The sequence below is a fragment of the Cebus imitator genome, unplaced genomic scaffold, assembly GCF_001604975.1.
Source record: "Cebus imitator isolate Cc_AM_T3 unplaced genomic scaffold, Cebus_imitator-1.0 Scaffold92, whole genome shotgun sequence".
In the NCBI taxonomy this organism is placed as follows: Eukaryota; Metazoa; Chordata; class Mammalia; order Primates; family Cebidae; genus Cebus; species Cebus imitator.
In genome coordinates this window covers 9,214,713-9,227,720 of record NW_016107407.1, presented here as the reverse complement: position 1 = coordinate 9,227,720, position 13,008 = coordinate 9,214,713, and the positions used below count along the sequence as shown (strand labels likewise).

The following is a 13,008-nucleotide window of genomic DNA, read 5'->3' as shown; positions in this document are numbered from 1 at the left end:
GACACCCCTGCAGTCTAAATGGAAATTTAAAATGAAACAAATAGTTTTAAAACCAAAATTATTTAGTAATTAAAACTGGCAAAATGTTCTTAAATGTTTGAGCATATGCTTGAAATAGAAGGAAAATTTGCTTTACATTAACTTGTATTTCATGAACAGTAACTCTCCAGTTTTAGGCATGTTATATTCTTTTGATGTCAGATGTAGTAATATGGCTTTTCTTTTTAAAAGAAATTTTTAAATTTTATTTCACTTTAAGTTCCAGGATACATGTGCAGAATGTGCAGGTTTGTTGCATAGGTAATCGTGTGCCATGGTGGTGTGCTGCACCTCACAACCCATCAGCTATTAAGCCCAGCATGCATTAGCTATTTGTCCTGATGCTCTCCTCCCCTCAACCCCCCCAACAGGCCCCAGTGTGTGTGGTTACCCTCCTTGTGTCCATGTGAAAAACACAGCTTTTCTGATACCTGACTAAATCATGGTCATTATGCAGATCTCTGGGACAATACAGGAAAGGTTCAGCAGAGAGAGGTGTGAAAGTTGTCAGAATCCCCTCCCAGTGTCCATGTGTTCTCATTGTTCAACACCCACCTATGAGTGAGAACATGCAGTGTTTGATTTTCTGTTCTTGTGTCAGTTTGCTGAGAATGATGGTTTCCAGGTTCATCCACATCCCCACAAAGGACACGAACTCATCATTTTTGATGGCTGCATAATATTCCTGGGGTCTGTCGTGGGGTAATAGGGGAGGGACAGCAGGGGGTAGGGAGTTGGGGAGAGATAGCATGGGGGGAAATGCCAGATATAGGTGATGGGGAGGAAGGCAGCAAATCACATTGCCATGTGTGTACCTATGCAATAATCTTGCATGTCCTTCACATGTACCCCAAAACCTAAAATGCAATTAAAAAAAAAAAAAAAAAGTTGTCAGAATCAAAACGGAGGCACTCATGTTAGAAAAAAAAAAAATGCTGACAAAAAGAACCAGGCAAGTTTATGAATAGAGGGTTCTCACGAGGATCATAAACTCTGTGATTTTCACTCAAGTGGAACACAATCTTTGGTGTGTGGCTGAAAAGTCTTTGTAAGTACTGCCTATACCTGATTGGGATTATTTAGATTGATCCTGAAAATGCAGCAGACATTGTTCCTTTATGAAAATTTTCGTGAGATACTGGATGTCGGGGGGAGTGCAAAAACTGTGGTGAAAGAAGTTAGAGCAGGAGTACAAGGACAATAATATGTCACGAAAAATAATATATATTAATAATATAGGGCAGTAACACTCTATCACAGCTTATAAAAACTCCATAATTTCTTGTATAATGCTGCCACTGGGACAAAGACCCATGTAATAGGCCAACTGCAACAAAAACCACTGGCTTTGGTAGGGTTTACAGAAAACATGATTTAACCCGCCACATGATGTAATATGAACTAAAATTTTATAGTAGGTCTCAAAGAGGAGAGTTAACATTTAAGCCTCATATTTTGTTTGCTCATAGGAATCTTGGCTGGTACCACACTGAAATTATTTGATTCTAGGATAACTGAGGCCTTGAAGTGTGTTGAGGCTTATGGCTTGACGTGTGATCCGTGTCTGCAGATGGTTTATGTGTGCTTTGGTACAATGCACTATCTATGTTCTTTAGAACAAGCTTGTTAAGCTATGTCGCACAAATCTGTCTGTAGCCTGTTATCTATTCTGTTGAATCCATCAATTACTAAGAAGGATGTTTTAAAATCTTCTGGGGGCACATTTGTCAATATCTTTTCATTGTTCTGGCAAATTGTGCCTTATATATTCTGACACTGTTTATTACTAGGAGTAAACAAAAATTATGTATGTAACTTCCTGGTGAAGTGAACCATCTATCACCGTGTAATGTTTTCTGCATTTTAGTTTGTACTCATGCTACTGTACCATCTTTTTTCTGTTATTTGCTTGACAAATCTATTCATTCCCTTTCAAACTCTCCATGCATTTATGTTCTACGTATGCCACTTGTAAATGACATATAGTGGATTTTGTTGTGTTTATATCTAGTTCAGGAATTATTGTCTTTTAACTGCAAGTTTCTTTTTACTTTTTTGAATGTTTTAACTTTTCACCCAGGCTGGAATGCAGTGGTGTGATCATGGCTCACTGCAGCATCAGCCTTCTGGACCGAAGCCATCCTCATGCCTAAGCCTCCTGAATAGCTGGGACTGTAGGCTTATGCCACCAAGCCTGGCTAATTTTTACTTTTTTTTAGAGATAGGAGTCTCACCATATCATCTAGGCTGGTCTCTAACTCCTTGCCTCCAGCAGTCCTCCTGCCCTGGCCTACCAAAGTTAATGTATTAGTCCATTTTCACACCACTACAAAGAAACTACCTAAGACTGGGAAATTTATAAAGGAAGGTTTAAGTGAGTCAACAATCCTCCCACCTCAGCCTCCCAACTAGCTGGGACTACAGACACATGACACCACTCCCAACTAATTTTTAATTTTTTTGTAGGGAGGGGCATCCCCCTATGTTGCCCAGGCTAGTCTTGTATCCCTCGGCTCAAGTGATCCTCCCGCCTCAGCCTCCAAAGTGCAGGGATTGTAGGCATAAGCCGCCACACCCAACCCCGTTTTTTTACGTTCTCCAAGTCAAGTGGGAAGTCAACACAAACTAAAATTCAAGGCCAGGTACAGAGGCTCACACTTGTCGTTCCAACACTTTGGAGGGTGAAGTAGAAGAATGGCTTGAGCTTAGGAATTTGAGACCAGACTGGGCAAAAAGTGAGACTTCATCTGTACGAGAAGCACAAAAAATTAGCCAGGCAGAGTGGCACATGCCTATAGTCCTAGCTACTTGAGAGGTTGAGATGGGAGGATTGCTTGGGCCTGAGAGGTCAAGGCTGTATTGAGCAATGATTGCACCACTGCAGTCAAACCTGAAAGACAGAGTCTCACTGTCTTTATATATGTATTCTATTATATGTATATAATATATATTATATATTATATCAAATATATATATTCTTTATATATATATTCACTGTCTATATATATATTCAAAAATATATATATAGGAAAAGAAAATCAATACAGAGAAGTGATAGGCTCTTACAGCTCTAATTAACTGTATAAGTATTATGGCCCAGGCTATAACAAGATGCTTTATACATATATTCCTCACATTATAAGAACCTTGCAAGGCCGGGCACAGTGGCTGATGCCTGTAATCCCAGCACTTAGGGAGGTGAAGGCAGGCGGATAACCTGTGGTCAGGAGTGCTAGCTTACAGGTGTGAGCCACCGTGCCTGGCCTACGGCATCTTTTTGTTTGTTTTTGAGATAGAGTCTCACTCTGTTTCCAGGCTGGAGTGCAGTGGCGAAATCTCAGCTCAGTGCCACCTCCGCCACCCAGGTTCACACAATTCCCCCCGCCTCAGCTTCACGAGTAGCTTGGACTACAGATGCTTGCCACCATGCCTGGCTAATTTTTTGTATTTTAGTAGAGACCGGGTTTTACCATATTGGTCAGGATGGTCTCGATCTGCAGACCTTGTGATCTGCCCACCTCGGCCTCCCAAAGTGCTGGGATTATAAGCATGAGCCACCGAGCTAAGAGCAACGTTTTCTGTTTTAATGTGGCCAGACAATATCTAAATGAAAATGGCCTGACAAAATTGTGTAGTGCCATACTTGCCAACTGTGTGAGCTTGCATGTGATACTTATTTGACAATACAGTATTTCCTCTGTTTCCTTATCTTTAAAAAAAAAAAAAAGCAAATGATAATGTCTTAGGATTGTCAAGTACAATCCGAGTGCTTGTTGCTACGCTCTACTTGGCAAATTCTACTCCTTGGATGTTTCTTAACATATACACCTAATCTATACCAAGATAAACTACAGGTGTATATTAACAATCTTTACTTGTAAAGCACTTTGCGTATTTTTACATACTATTCTTCAAGACGGAAAAACACCATCAAACCGGCTCATTTTCATAGATGTCTTTATATAGTCTATGATGCCTTTATTCCATTAAAAAACTCACATGATTAAATATGAAATTAATGTACCCAGCTATGAGGCTACCATATTCTTTAACACAAAGTGTGGTTCACAAGAATGAGAAAATACACGAATCAGAGTACAGAGACCAGCGTGGTGGTAGAGACGCCCACCCAGGTGGCGCTGTAGGAGTTAAGAAGCAGACACCCAGATAGAACAGCAAAGTGGGACTATCGGGGCCAACAGCCTTCCCAGCTGAGAGCCTCAGGGAGCCGACAGCTTTCCCTTGTGAGGGCCTGCAGCAGATTCCGACCCAGGTATTCTCTCCAAACAGGTGATTTTTATTAACAAACAGGTGTTCTGTGTTTTCTCATAGAACCAAGAGAAACCAGGTAGGCAGCTGGTGCCTACTGACCACTGATCAAAGACAAACTAGAAAGTATTCTCCACGAGGGAGCCAGGGTCGCGTATCCCATCCTTAAAGAATTGTTTTAACCGGTGTATGATATACATATACTGTTTTGCTACTTTAAAATGCCCCAAGCAGTTTTCCACTTGGTGGGGGAGGCAGCCAGGTTTTCCTTGCCATGGTTCTCAGCAAACAATATAATGTATCATACACTTTAGGACTTGTCCCTGTGTGAGAAAACTGCAATTACCTATTTGCTGGTCTATTTCCTCATTAGAGTGAATTTTTTGAGGACTAAATTGCATTTCTGAATCTCTCTAATGGTTACCCTCTAGCTCACTGGCTCTGTGTGTTTGCGTGCATACTCTGAATGCTTAATTATATCACTTATTTTCTGTTAGAAACACGCTGTCTGTCAGCACCAGAACAGCACAGGCAGATCCGGCCTTAGAGCTAAGGAGAAGTCTCAGGTATCTCCCAGGCTGGATACGCGCAGGTTCAACATTACCAAACATTAAGGAATCCCACGCAGCTCAGTACACCCAGGTGTGAGCAACATTGCCAAATTATATATATAAGGCGTTGGGAGGCGACTCCAAAAGCCGAGAGGCCGGGCTAACTTAGCTTCTGTTTCACAGCAGGACCGATCGTGGTCGGACTTGCTCCTGGGAAGATGCGGAGGCTGGCACTTTCTTCAAGAACAGATTGCAAAAGGCAGCCACCTCCGCGTGGCAGGTCACCGCCAGGAAAGGCAGACGCTGAAACCGTCGCCTCCGGCTTAGGCCGCAGAGCGGGAAGCCGATTCTCTGAGTAGTTAGCGCGGGTACGGGTGGCGCTAGGTGCTATTTCCAGCTGACAAATGGTGCCCCCGGGACATTTTTCCTATGACTGCAGGCGTGGCCTGTCCCCCTGCCCGGCTTCGGGGAAGGGGTGGGGATAGGAGGCTCGCCCCGGGGAAGGTCACGCTCGAGGTCCCCGGGCCGGGCCTCCGCGCGCCCCTGCCCCGCCGCCTCCTGGGAGCGGCCGCTGTGCCCGCCGGCGGCCGACTGGCAGACGCCCGAGGTCCCCGCGCCCGCAGCCGGGCAGCACGCGGGGAGGAGGTCGCCGCCCGCCCAGGCGTGGCAGAAGCGCTTCCTGTGCCAAGTTTCCGGCTCCGGGTTCCCGGAAGAGGATCGCGGGCCAGAGGCGGAGCCGCCGCCCTGCCGCGACTTTCAGACTCCGACTATGGCCTCGCGCTGGTGGCGGTGGCGGCCGGGCTCCTCCCGGAAGCCTGCGGCTCGGAGTCCGGAGCCTGGTTCCCCCGGCCTAGCGGGGCCGCCGGGGCCGCGCGCCGCTGCCGACGCCCGCTTGCAGGTGAGGTCGCGAGGAGCGTGTCTGGCTGGGCGCAGAGGTCAAGGCGGCAATGACAGCGGCGGACGGAATGAATGGGAGCGGGGAGCGCGTGCGCCGGGGGTCTCTCCGGGGTGGGACCCCGGAGCGGAGGGGTGTCCGCGGTGGGACGGAGCCGCGCATTGGACTGAAGGATCCTAGGTCCTACTCGGTGGGGTGAAGCGGTGTCCTGAAGACCCCGGCAGCGTTTGGGGTGGAGGAGAAAGCTATGGGGAGTTGGGTCCTGGGGAAAGCGCAGGAGCGATCTTACTATCCACGGCGGTATGGACAAGATTAAGCCTGCAGAGCGACTGCGGCTACTTCCTTGTTTTAAAGGCAAAGGTGCTCAGAGGTCTCTCCGAGATATGGAGGATCGAATCGGCCTCGGAATAGTCCGAAACGGTCTTGTGGAGAATGCAAGGCTAGTGCTAGGGTGGACCGGACCTTAGCTGTCCAGCAGCGGCTTGGGGAGGAGGGCATACCTGGATGGGGCTAGAAGGGCACTGGAAGGGAGGAGAGAAACCCTGCAGTCACCGAACGTCAAAATGTCAGCGATAGCTAATTCTTTCAGCGTCGCCTCTGCTGCCTTGGGTTCCAATCTCCTTTCTCTCCTTTTCAGTTCAGTTTAGGCCCTGTAAATGGACACTGAGCCCTTCTGCACTTTTGATTCTCGGTGTGCCATGGGGTAGGCTCATGCTATTAGCATAACCGTGCAAAATCTATGGACTCACTGTTGTTTGAATTTAGTACTCTTTTAATTTAGATTTGGCACATTTTATATGTCCTTCTTCTCATCAAACATCATTTTCAGTATGAAATATATAACACTTAAAAATACCTGCTTCGTACCAAAGTGGGTGCATATCACAGATTTTCCAAAACCAGGTGTTTGGGCCAGGTGCAGTGACTCACACCTGTAATCCCAGCACTTTGGGAGGCTGAGGTGGGAGCATCAGTTGAGGCCCGGAGTTTGGTACTAGCCTGAGCAGCATAGCAAGACTGTCTCTACAAAAAATAAAAAAAAATTACAGGTGTGGTAGTGTGTGCCTTTAGTACTAGCTGCTCAGGAGCCTGAGGCAGGACGATCGTTTGATCCTAGGAGTTCAAGATTACAATGAGCTGTTTATTATGATAGTGCCAATGCACTCCAGCCTGGGCAACAGTGTGAGACCCTATCTCTAAAAATTCAAAAGCAAAAAAGACATTTGGAGACTGAATGGCAGCTGAGCAACTAGACATGCTAGACAGTAAAGAAAGAATAGGATACGGGGGATGGGGGAAATGTGGGAAAGGAGACTTAAAGGAAGGTAGGCTTTGCTGGGATCCATTTCTGTGCTGTTCTCTCAGACTTCAGATGTTTCTAGTTCCACAGATGAGGCCAGTATTTGCATCCGCCCTCTTATGCCACTAGATACCTTTTATTTTTATTTTTATTTTTTTTTCTGGACACAGGGTCTCTGTCTCCCAGGCTGGAGTGCAGTGGCAGGATCTCGGCTCACTGCAACCTCCACCTCCCAGGTTCAAGCGATTCTCCTGCCTCAGACTTGCCAGTAGCTGGAATTACAGGCATGCACCACCACACCCAGCTAATTTTTGTATGTTTAGTAGAGACAGGGTTTCACCACGTTGCCCAGGCTGGTCTCGAACTCCTGACCTCAAGTGATCAGCGCCCCCCTCAGCCTCCCAAAGTGCTGGGGTACAGGCGTGAGCCACCACACGCAGCCTGACACTTCTTTTTAAAAGAATTTCATGCCCACCAAGCAACCTTAGCTGGGGAAAGTGTGCTTTCTTGGAGAGAATATTCTTTACGGCTTTCCTGTCTGCCTGAATGACGACAAGGAGGGATTGTGTCGATCAATGATGCCAAGATCATGTATTTCTGATGTGTGTGTCAGTGATTGTTTTCACTATATTTTAATACCTTAGCATTCTGATGTCTGTCTCAAGCATGTGTGTTTTGGTTACTTCAAGTCTCTCAGGGCCTAACAGTCCTTGGGGAGACAGAACTACAGTACCTAAGCCACAGGGACAAAGTGCAATATTTAAGCCACATCTCGCTCTCCACCAGAGCTCTATTACCTCCTGATGGTTGCACATTCTCCTGACTTCACTAGTAGTGTGAACAAATATTGTAATAGGTTTAATTGACTCACAGTAGTAAAAACCAGTGTGCATATGATCATGTCAAATCATTTCTCAGTATATCTTTGATTTTTTTTTTTTTTTTTTTTTTTTTTTTTTTTTTTTTTTTTTTTTTTTTTTTTTTTTTTTTTTTTTTTTTTAATTTTTTAAAGACAGGGACTCTCTCTGTTGGCCAGGTTGGTCTTGAACTCCTGGACTCAAGCAGTCCTCCCCTACTTGGGGATTGGCACCCGGCCATGTCTTTGATTCTTACCCAGCACTTTATCTGACTGAGCGTGGTGGCTCAGGCCTATAATCCCAACACTTTGGGAGGCAGAGACAGAAGGATCACTTCTGTTCAGAGGATTGCTTTTTTCCTAGACCAGACTGGGCAGTGACACCTCCTGATATGGTTTGTCTCTGTGTCCTCACCCAAATCTATCTCGAATTGTAATCCCCAATTACAGTTGGGGACCAGAGAAGGTCAAGGGAGGGAAAAAGTACAGATAATTGGATCATGGGGGTGGATTCCCCCATGCTGCTCTCATGATAGGGAGTGAGTTCTCAGGAGATCTGATTGTTTTATAAGTGTTTGGTAGTTCCTCCTGTGTTCACTCTCTCTCCTGCTGCCTTGTGAAGAGGTGCTTTCTTCTCCTTCCACCATGATTGTAAGTTTGGAACTGTGAGTCAATTAAACCTCTCTCCTATAATTATAAATTGCCCAGTCATGGGTAATTTCTTTATATTCTCCTGCCTTAGACTTTATAGCAGTGTGAGAACAGACCAATACAGGAAGTTGATACCAAGGTAGCGGGGCACTGATACAAGTTACCTGAGAATATGGAAGTGACTTTGGAACTGGGTAACAAGCAGAGATTGAAATAGTTCGGAGAGCTCAGAAGAAGAAAGGAAGATGTGGGAAACTTTGGAATTTCCTACAGACTCATTGAATCGCTTTGACCAAAATGCTGAAAGTGATATGGACAATGAAGTCCAGGCTGAGGTGGTCTCAGATAGAGATGAAGAACTTCTTGGGAACTGGGCAAGGGTCAGTCTTGCTAAGCTTTAGCAAAGAGACTGGCAGCATTTTGCCCCTGCCCTAGATAGAGATCTGTGGAACTTTGAGCTTGAGAGAGATGATCTCAAATTGGAACTTAGGTTTAAAGGGGAAGCAGAGCATAAAAGTTTCAAAATTTGCAGCCTGAAGATGCAATAGAAAAGAAAAACCCAGCCAGGCACCGTGGCTCATGCGTGTAATCCCAGCACTTTGGGAGGCCAAAGTGGGTGGATCATGAGGTCAAGAGTTCGAGACCAGCCTGACCAATATGATGAAACCCCATCTCTATTAAAAATACAAAAATTAGCCCAGCATGTGGCATGTGCCTGTAATCCCACCTACTTGGGAGGCTGAGGCAGGAGAATTGCTTGAACCTGGGAGGCAGAGGTTGCAGTGAGCAAGATTGTGCCACTGCACTCCAGCCTGGACAACCGAGCAAGACTCAATCTCAAAAAAAAAAAAAAAAAAAAAGAAACCCATTTTCTGGGGAGGAATTCAGGCTGGCTGCAGAAATTTGCATTAGTAACAAAGAGTGGAATGTTAATAGCCAATAGAATGGGGAAAATGTCTCCAGGGCATGTCAGAGACCTTCTCTGCAGCCCCTCCCATCACAGACCAGGAAGCCTAAGAAGGAAAAATAGTTTCATGGGCTGGGCCCAGGGCACCACTGTTCTGTACAAGAGCAGCCTTGGGACTTGGTGCCCTGCATCCCAGCCATGGCTAAAAGGGGCCAAGGCACAGCTCGGACCATTGCTTCAGAGGGTATAAGCCCCAAGCCTTGGTGGCTTCCATGTGCTATGGAGCCTGCAGGTGCACAGAAGACAACAATTTGGGAACCTCTGCCTAGATTTCAGAGGATGTATGGAAACGCCTCAGTGTCCAGGCAGAAGTCTGCTGAAGGGGGAGAATCCTCATGGAGAACCTCTGCTAGGACAGTGCAAAAGGGAAATGTGGAGTTGGAGCCCCCACACACAGTCCCCACTGGGGTACTGCCTAGTGGAGCTGTGAAAGGTGGCCCACGGTCCTCCAGACCTAGAATGGTAGATCCACCAACAGTTTGCACCATGAGCCTGGAAAAGTTAGTCACTCAACACGAGCCCATGAGAATGGCAGTGGGCGTTGAACCCTGCAAAGCCACAGAGGCAGAGCTACCCAAGTTCTTTAGAGCCCACGCTTTGCATCAGCATGACCTGGATGTGAGACATGGAGTCAAAATCATTTTGGAGCTTAAGTAATGACTGCCCTGCTGAGTTCAGACTTGCATGCAGCCTGTAAGCCCCTTTGTTTTGGCTGATTTCTACCATTTGAAATGGGAACATTTGCCCAATGCCTGTACCCTCATTGTATCTTGGATGTAACTAACTTGTTTTTGATTTTACAGGCTCACAGGTGGAAGGGACTTGACTTTTCTCAGGTAAGACTTTGGTTTTGAACTTTCGAGTTAATGCTAGAATGAGTTAAGACTTTGGTGGACTGTTGGGAAGGCATAATTGGTTTTGAAAAGTAAGCACATGAGATTTGGGAGGGGCCAGGAGCAGAATGATGTGGTTGGCTCTGTGTCTTGACCCAAATTTCATCTCAAATTTTAATCCCCATGTGTCAAGGGAGGGACCATGTGGAGGCGATTGGATCAGGGAGGCAGAGTCCCCCAGGCTGTTCTTGCAATAGTGAATTATTACGAGATCTCATGGTTTTATAAGTGATTGGTAGTTCCTCCTGTATTCATTCTCCTTCCTGCTGCCTTGTGAAGAAGGTGCCTTGCTGTTCCCTTTCTCTTCTGCCATGATTGTAAGTTTCCTGAGGCCTCCCCAGCCATTGTGAACTGTGAGTTAATTACACCTCTTTCTTTTATAAATTACCTAGTCTCAGGTTTTTCTTTATAGCAATGTGAGAATGGACTAATACACCTCATCTCTACTAGAAATTTAAAAAATTAGCTAGGTGTGGTGGCATGTTCCTGTAGTCCCAGCTACTCAGGAAGCTGAGGCAGGAGGATAGCTTCAGCCCAGGAGATTGAGGCTGCAGTGAGCTATGATCACACCACTGCACTCCAGCCTGGAAAAATAATAGTAAATTCATGAGAGACAAGGTTGACTTTCAGAGGGTGTATGAGGGAAAGGTAGGGAACAAAATCAGAATTAGAAAATAACTGTTGCCCCTCTCTTTTTGTACTTCACTGCTTTCCTGAGCACCTCTAACCTCACTTTGGAAAACTGCTCTAAAGTACTTTTAAAGCAGAAAATAGTAGCTTGATTGAATAGATACTGTATTAAATGTATACTGTGTACTGGGCTCTGAGCAAAGAGCGTTACATATGCTTTCTAAATTAATATCCGCCTCACTCCATGAGTAGGTATTATCAGAAAGACGTCACAAGGTAACACAAAAGTTGAGATTTGAACAGAGATCTGTCTTCCAAAGGTCATGCTACTGATAATCATTAGTCCACTTGGTGGTAAAAAGCCCCCTTGTATTAATTACCTATGTAATTTATCCTTCAACCCAGGTTAGAGGTCTGTAACTGAATAAAAAGTTATTATTCCGTTAGAATAGTTCAGTTAGTTATAACTAATCATAGTTATTTGGCTCACACCTGTAATTCCAGCGCTTGGGGAGACGGTGGCAGGAGGATCACTCTTGCTCAGGATTTCTAATATATCTATTACTAGAGACCTAATAATAATTATAATTATTAGGTCTCTTACTGAAGAACTTTCTTTTCCATTAAGATGCCCTTATTTATAAGTATCATAATAAAATACTGAATTTATATGAACCTCTAAAAGATTAGGAAACTTTTTTTTTTTTTTTTGAGCCAGAGTCTCACTCTGTTGCCCAGGCTGGAATGCAGTGGCGCAATTTCGGCTCACTGCAACCTCTGCCTCCCGGGTTCAAGCAATTCCCTGCCTCAGCCTCACGAGCAGCAGGGATTACGGGCATCCACCACCACGCCTGGCTAATTTTTGTATTTTTAGTAGAGACGGGGTTTCACCACGTTGGCCAGGCGGGACCTACCCACCTCAGCCTCCCAAAGTGCTAGGATTACAGGCATGAGCCACCACCACGCCTGGCCTCAAAATAACTACTTTTTTTTTTTTTTTTTTTTTTTCTTGGGACGGAGTCTCACTCTAGCCCAGGCTGGAGTGCAGTAGTGCAATCTCAATTCACTGCAACTTCCACCTCCCCAGTCCTGGTTCAAGCAATTCTCCTGCCTCAGCCTCCTGAGTAGCTAGGATTACAGGCGCATGCCACCACACCCAGCTAATTTTGCATTTTTAGTAGAGATGGGGTTTCACCAATTGGCCAGGCTGGTCTTGAACTCCTGACCTCGTGATCCACCCACCTCGGCCTCCGAAGTGCTGGGATTACAGGCGTGAGCCACCGCACCTGGCCAAATAACTACTTTTAACCCCCTGGTTTATGTGCTGTCAAACTGTCCTCCCATGTATGATATCAAAATGTCCTGAGGTGGGTTGGTTTTCTTGACAATATTTATCCAAAAGTGTTGTTTCCAAAGTATGTTGATTAACAAGAACTTAAAATAGTATTTGTATAAATATAAATTCTTTCCTTGCTGTTGAAATCTTTTTCCTCTGACCAATCTTAGATAAATGGAAGGAAATTGCTTTAAAACTACTTTTCAGGTCTGGAAAGATATATATGAATATGGAAACTGGCTTGCTTTTGGGGGAAAGGATGGGCTGTAGATGGTTTTTACTTTTTTTTCTGATGTTTTCTGCAATGACAAGTATTTTGTAATAAGAAAACTTTAAATTCTTTTTCTAAAGTTTGCAATCTACCTATAAATGGGTGATTAGAAGATAAAGATTATAATTATGGGGGTTTCATCATCCATTGTTACAGTTTTTCAGGAATATTCTTACAAGTTTCTTGACATTTTTATTTTATAGATACCCTATTTTAATCTTGTGAAGCATTTGACATCTGCCTGTCCAAATGTATATAGTTTATCACGGTAAGTTTACAATCCATACTGCAACTACTAAAATTATTCATCTTTAAATTTGTTATTTTAAAACCTTTTTTTTTTTTTTTTT

General features: G+C 44.7%; 1 protein-coding gene across 4 annotated transcripts in view; it reads left to right on the top strand.

The window, feature by feature from the left end:
• Nucleotides 1–4,824: 4,824 nt before the first annotated feature.
• PDSS1 (decaprenyl diphosphate synthase subunit 1) overlaps nucleotides 4,825–13,008 on the top strand; it is a 53,032-nt gene continuing 44,848 nt past the window's right edge. Inside the window, exons 1-3 of one of the 4 annotated variants that reach the window (XM_017535505.2) lie at nucleotides 4,825–5,757; nucleotides 10,332–10,364; nucleotides 12,862–12,926. In XM_017535505.2, coding sequence (XP_017390994.1) covers nucleotides 5,629–5,757; nucleotides 10,332–10,364; nucleotides 12,862–12,926 — 227 coding nt within the window. In that variant the 5' untranslated portion in view covers nucleotides 4,825–5,628. The remainder of the gene's footprint in view (nucleotides 5,758–10,331; nucleotides 10,365–12,861; nucleotides 12,927–13,008) is intronic. The other 3 variants (XM_017535512.2, XM_017535508.2, XM_017535506.2) reach the window with 3 other exon arrangements.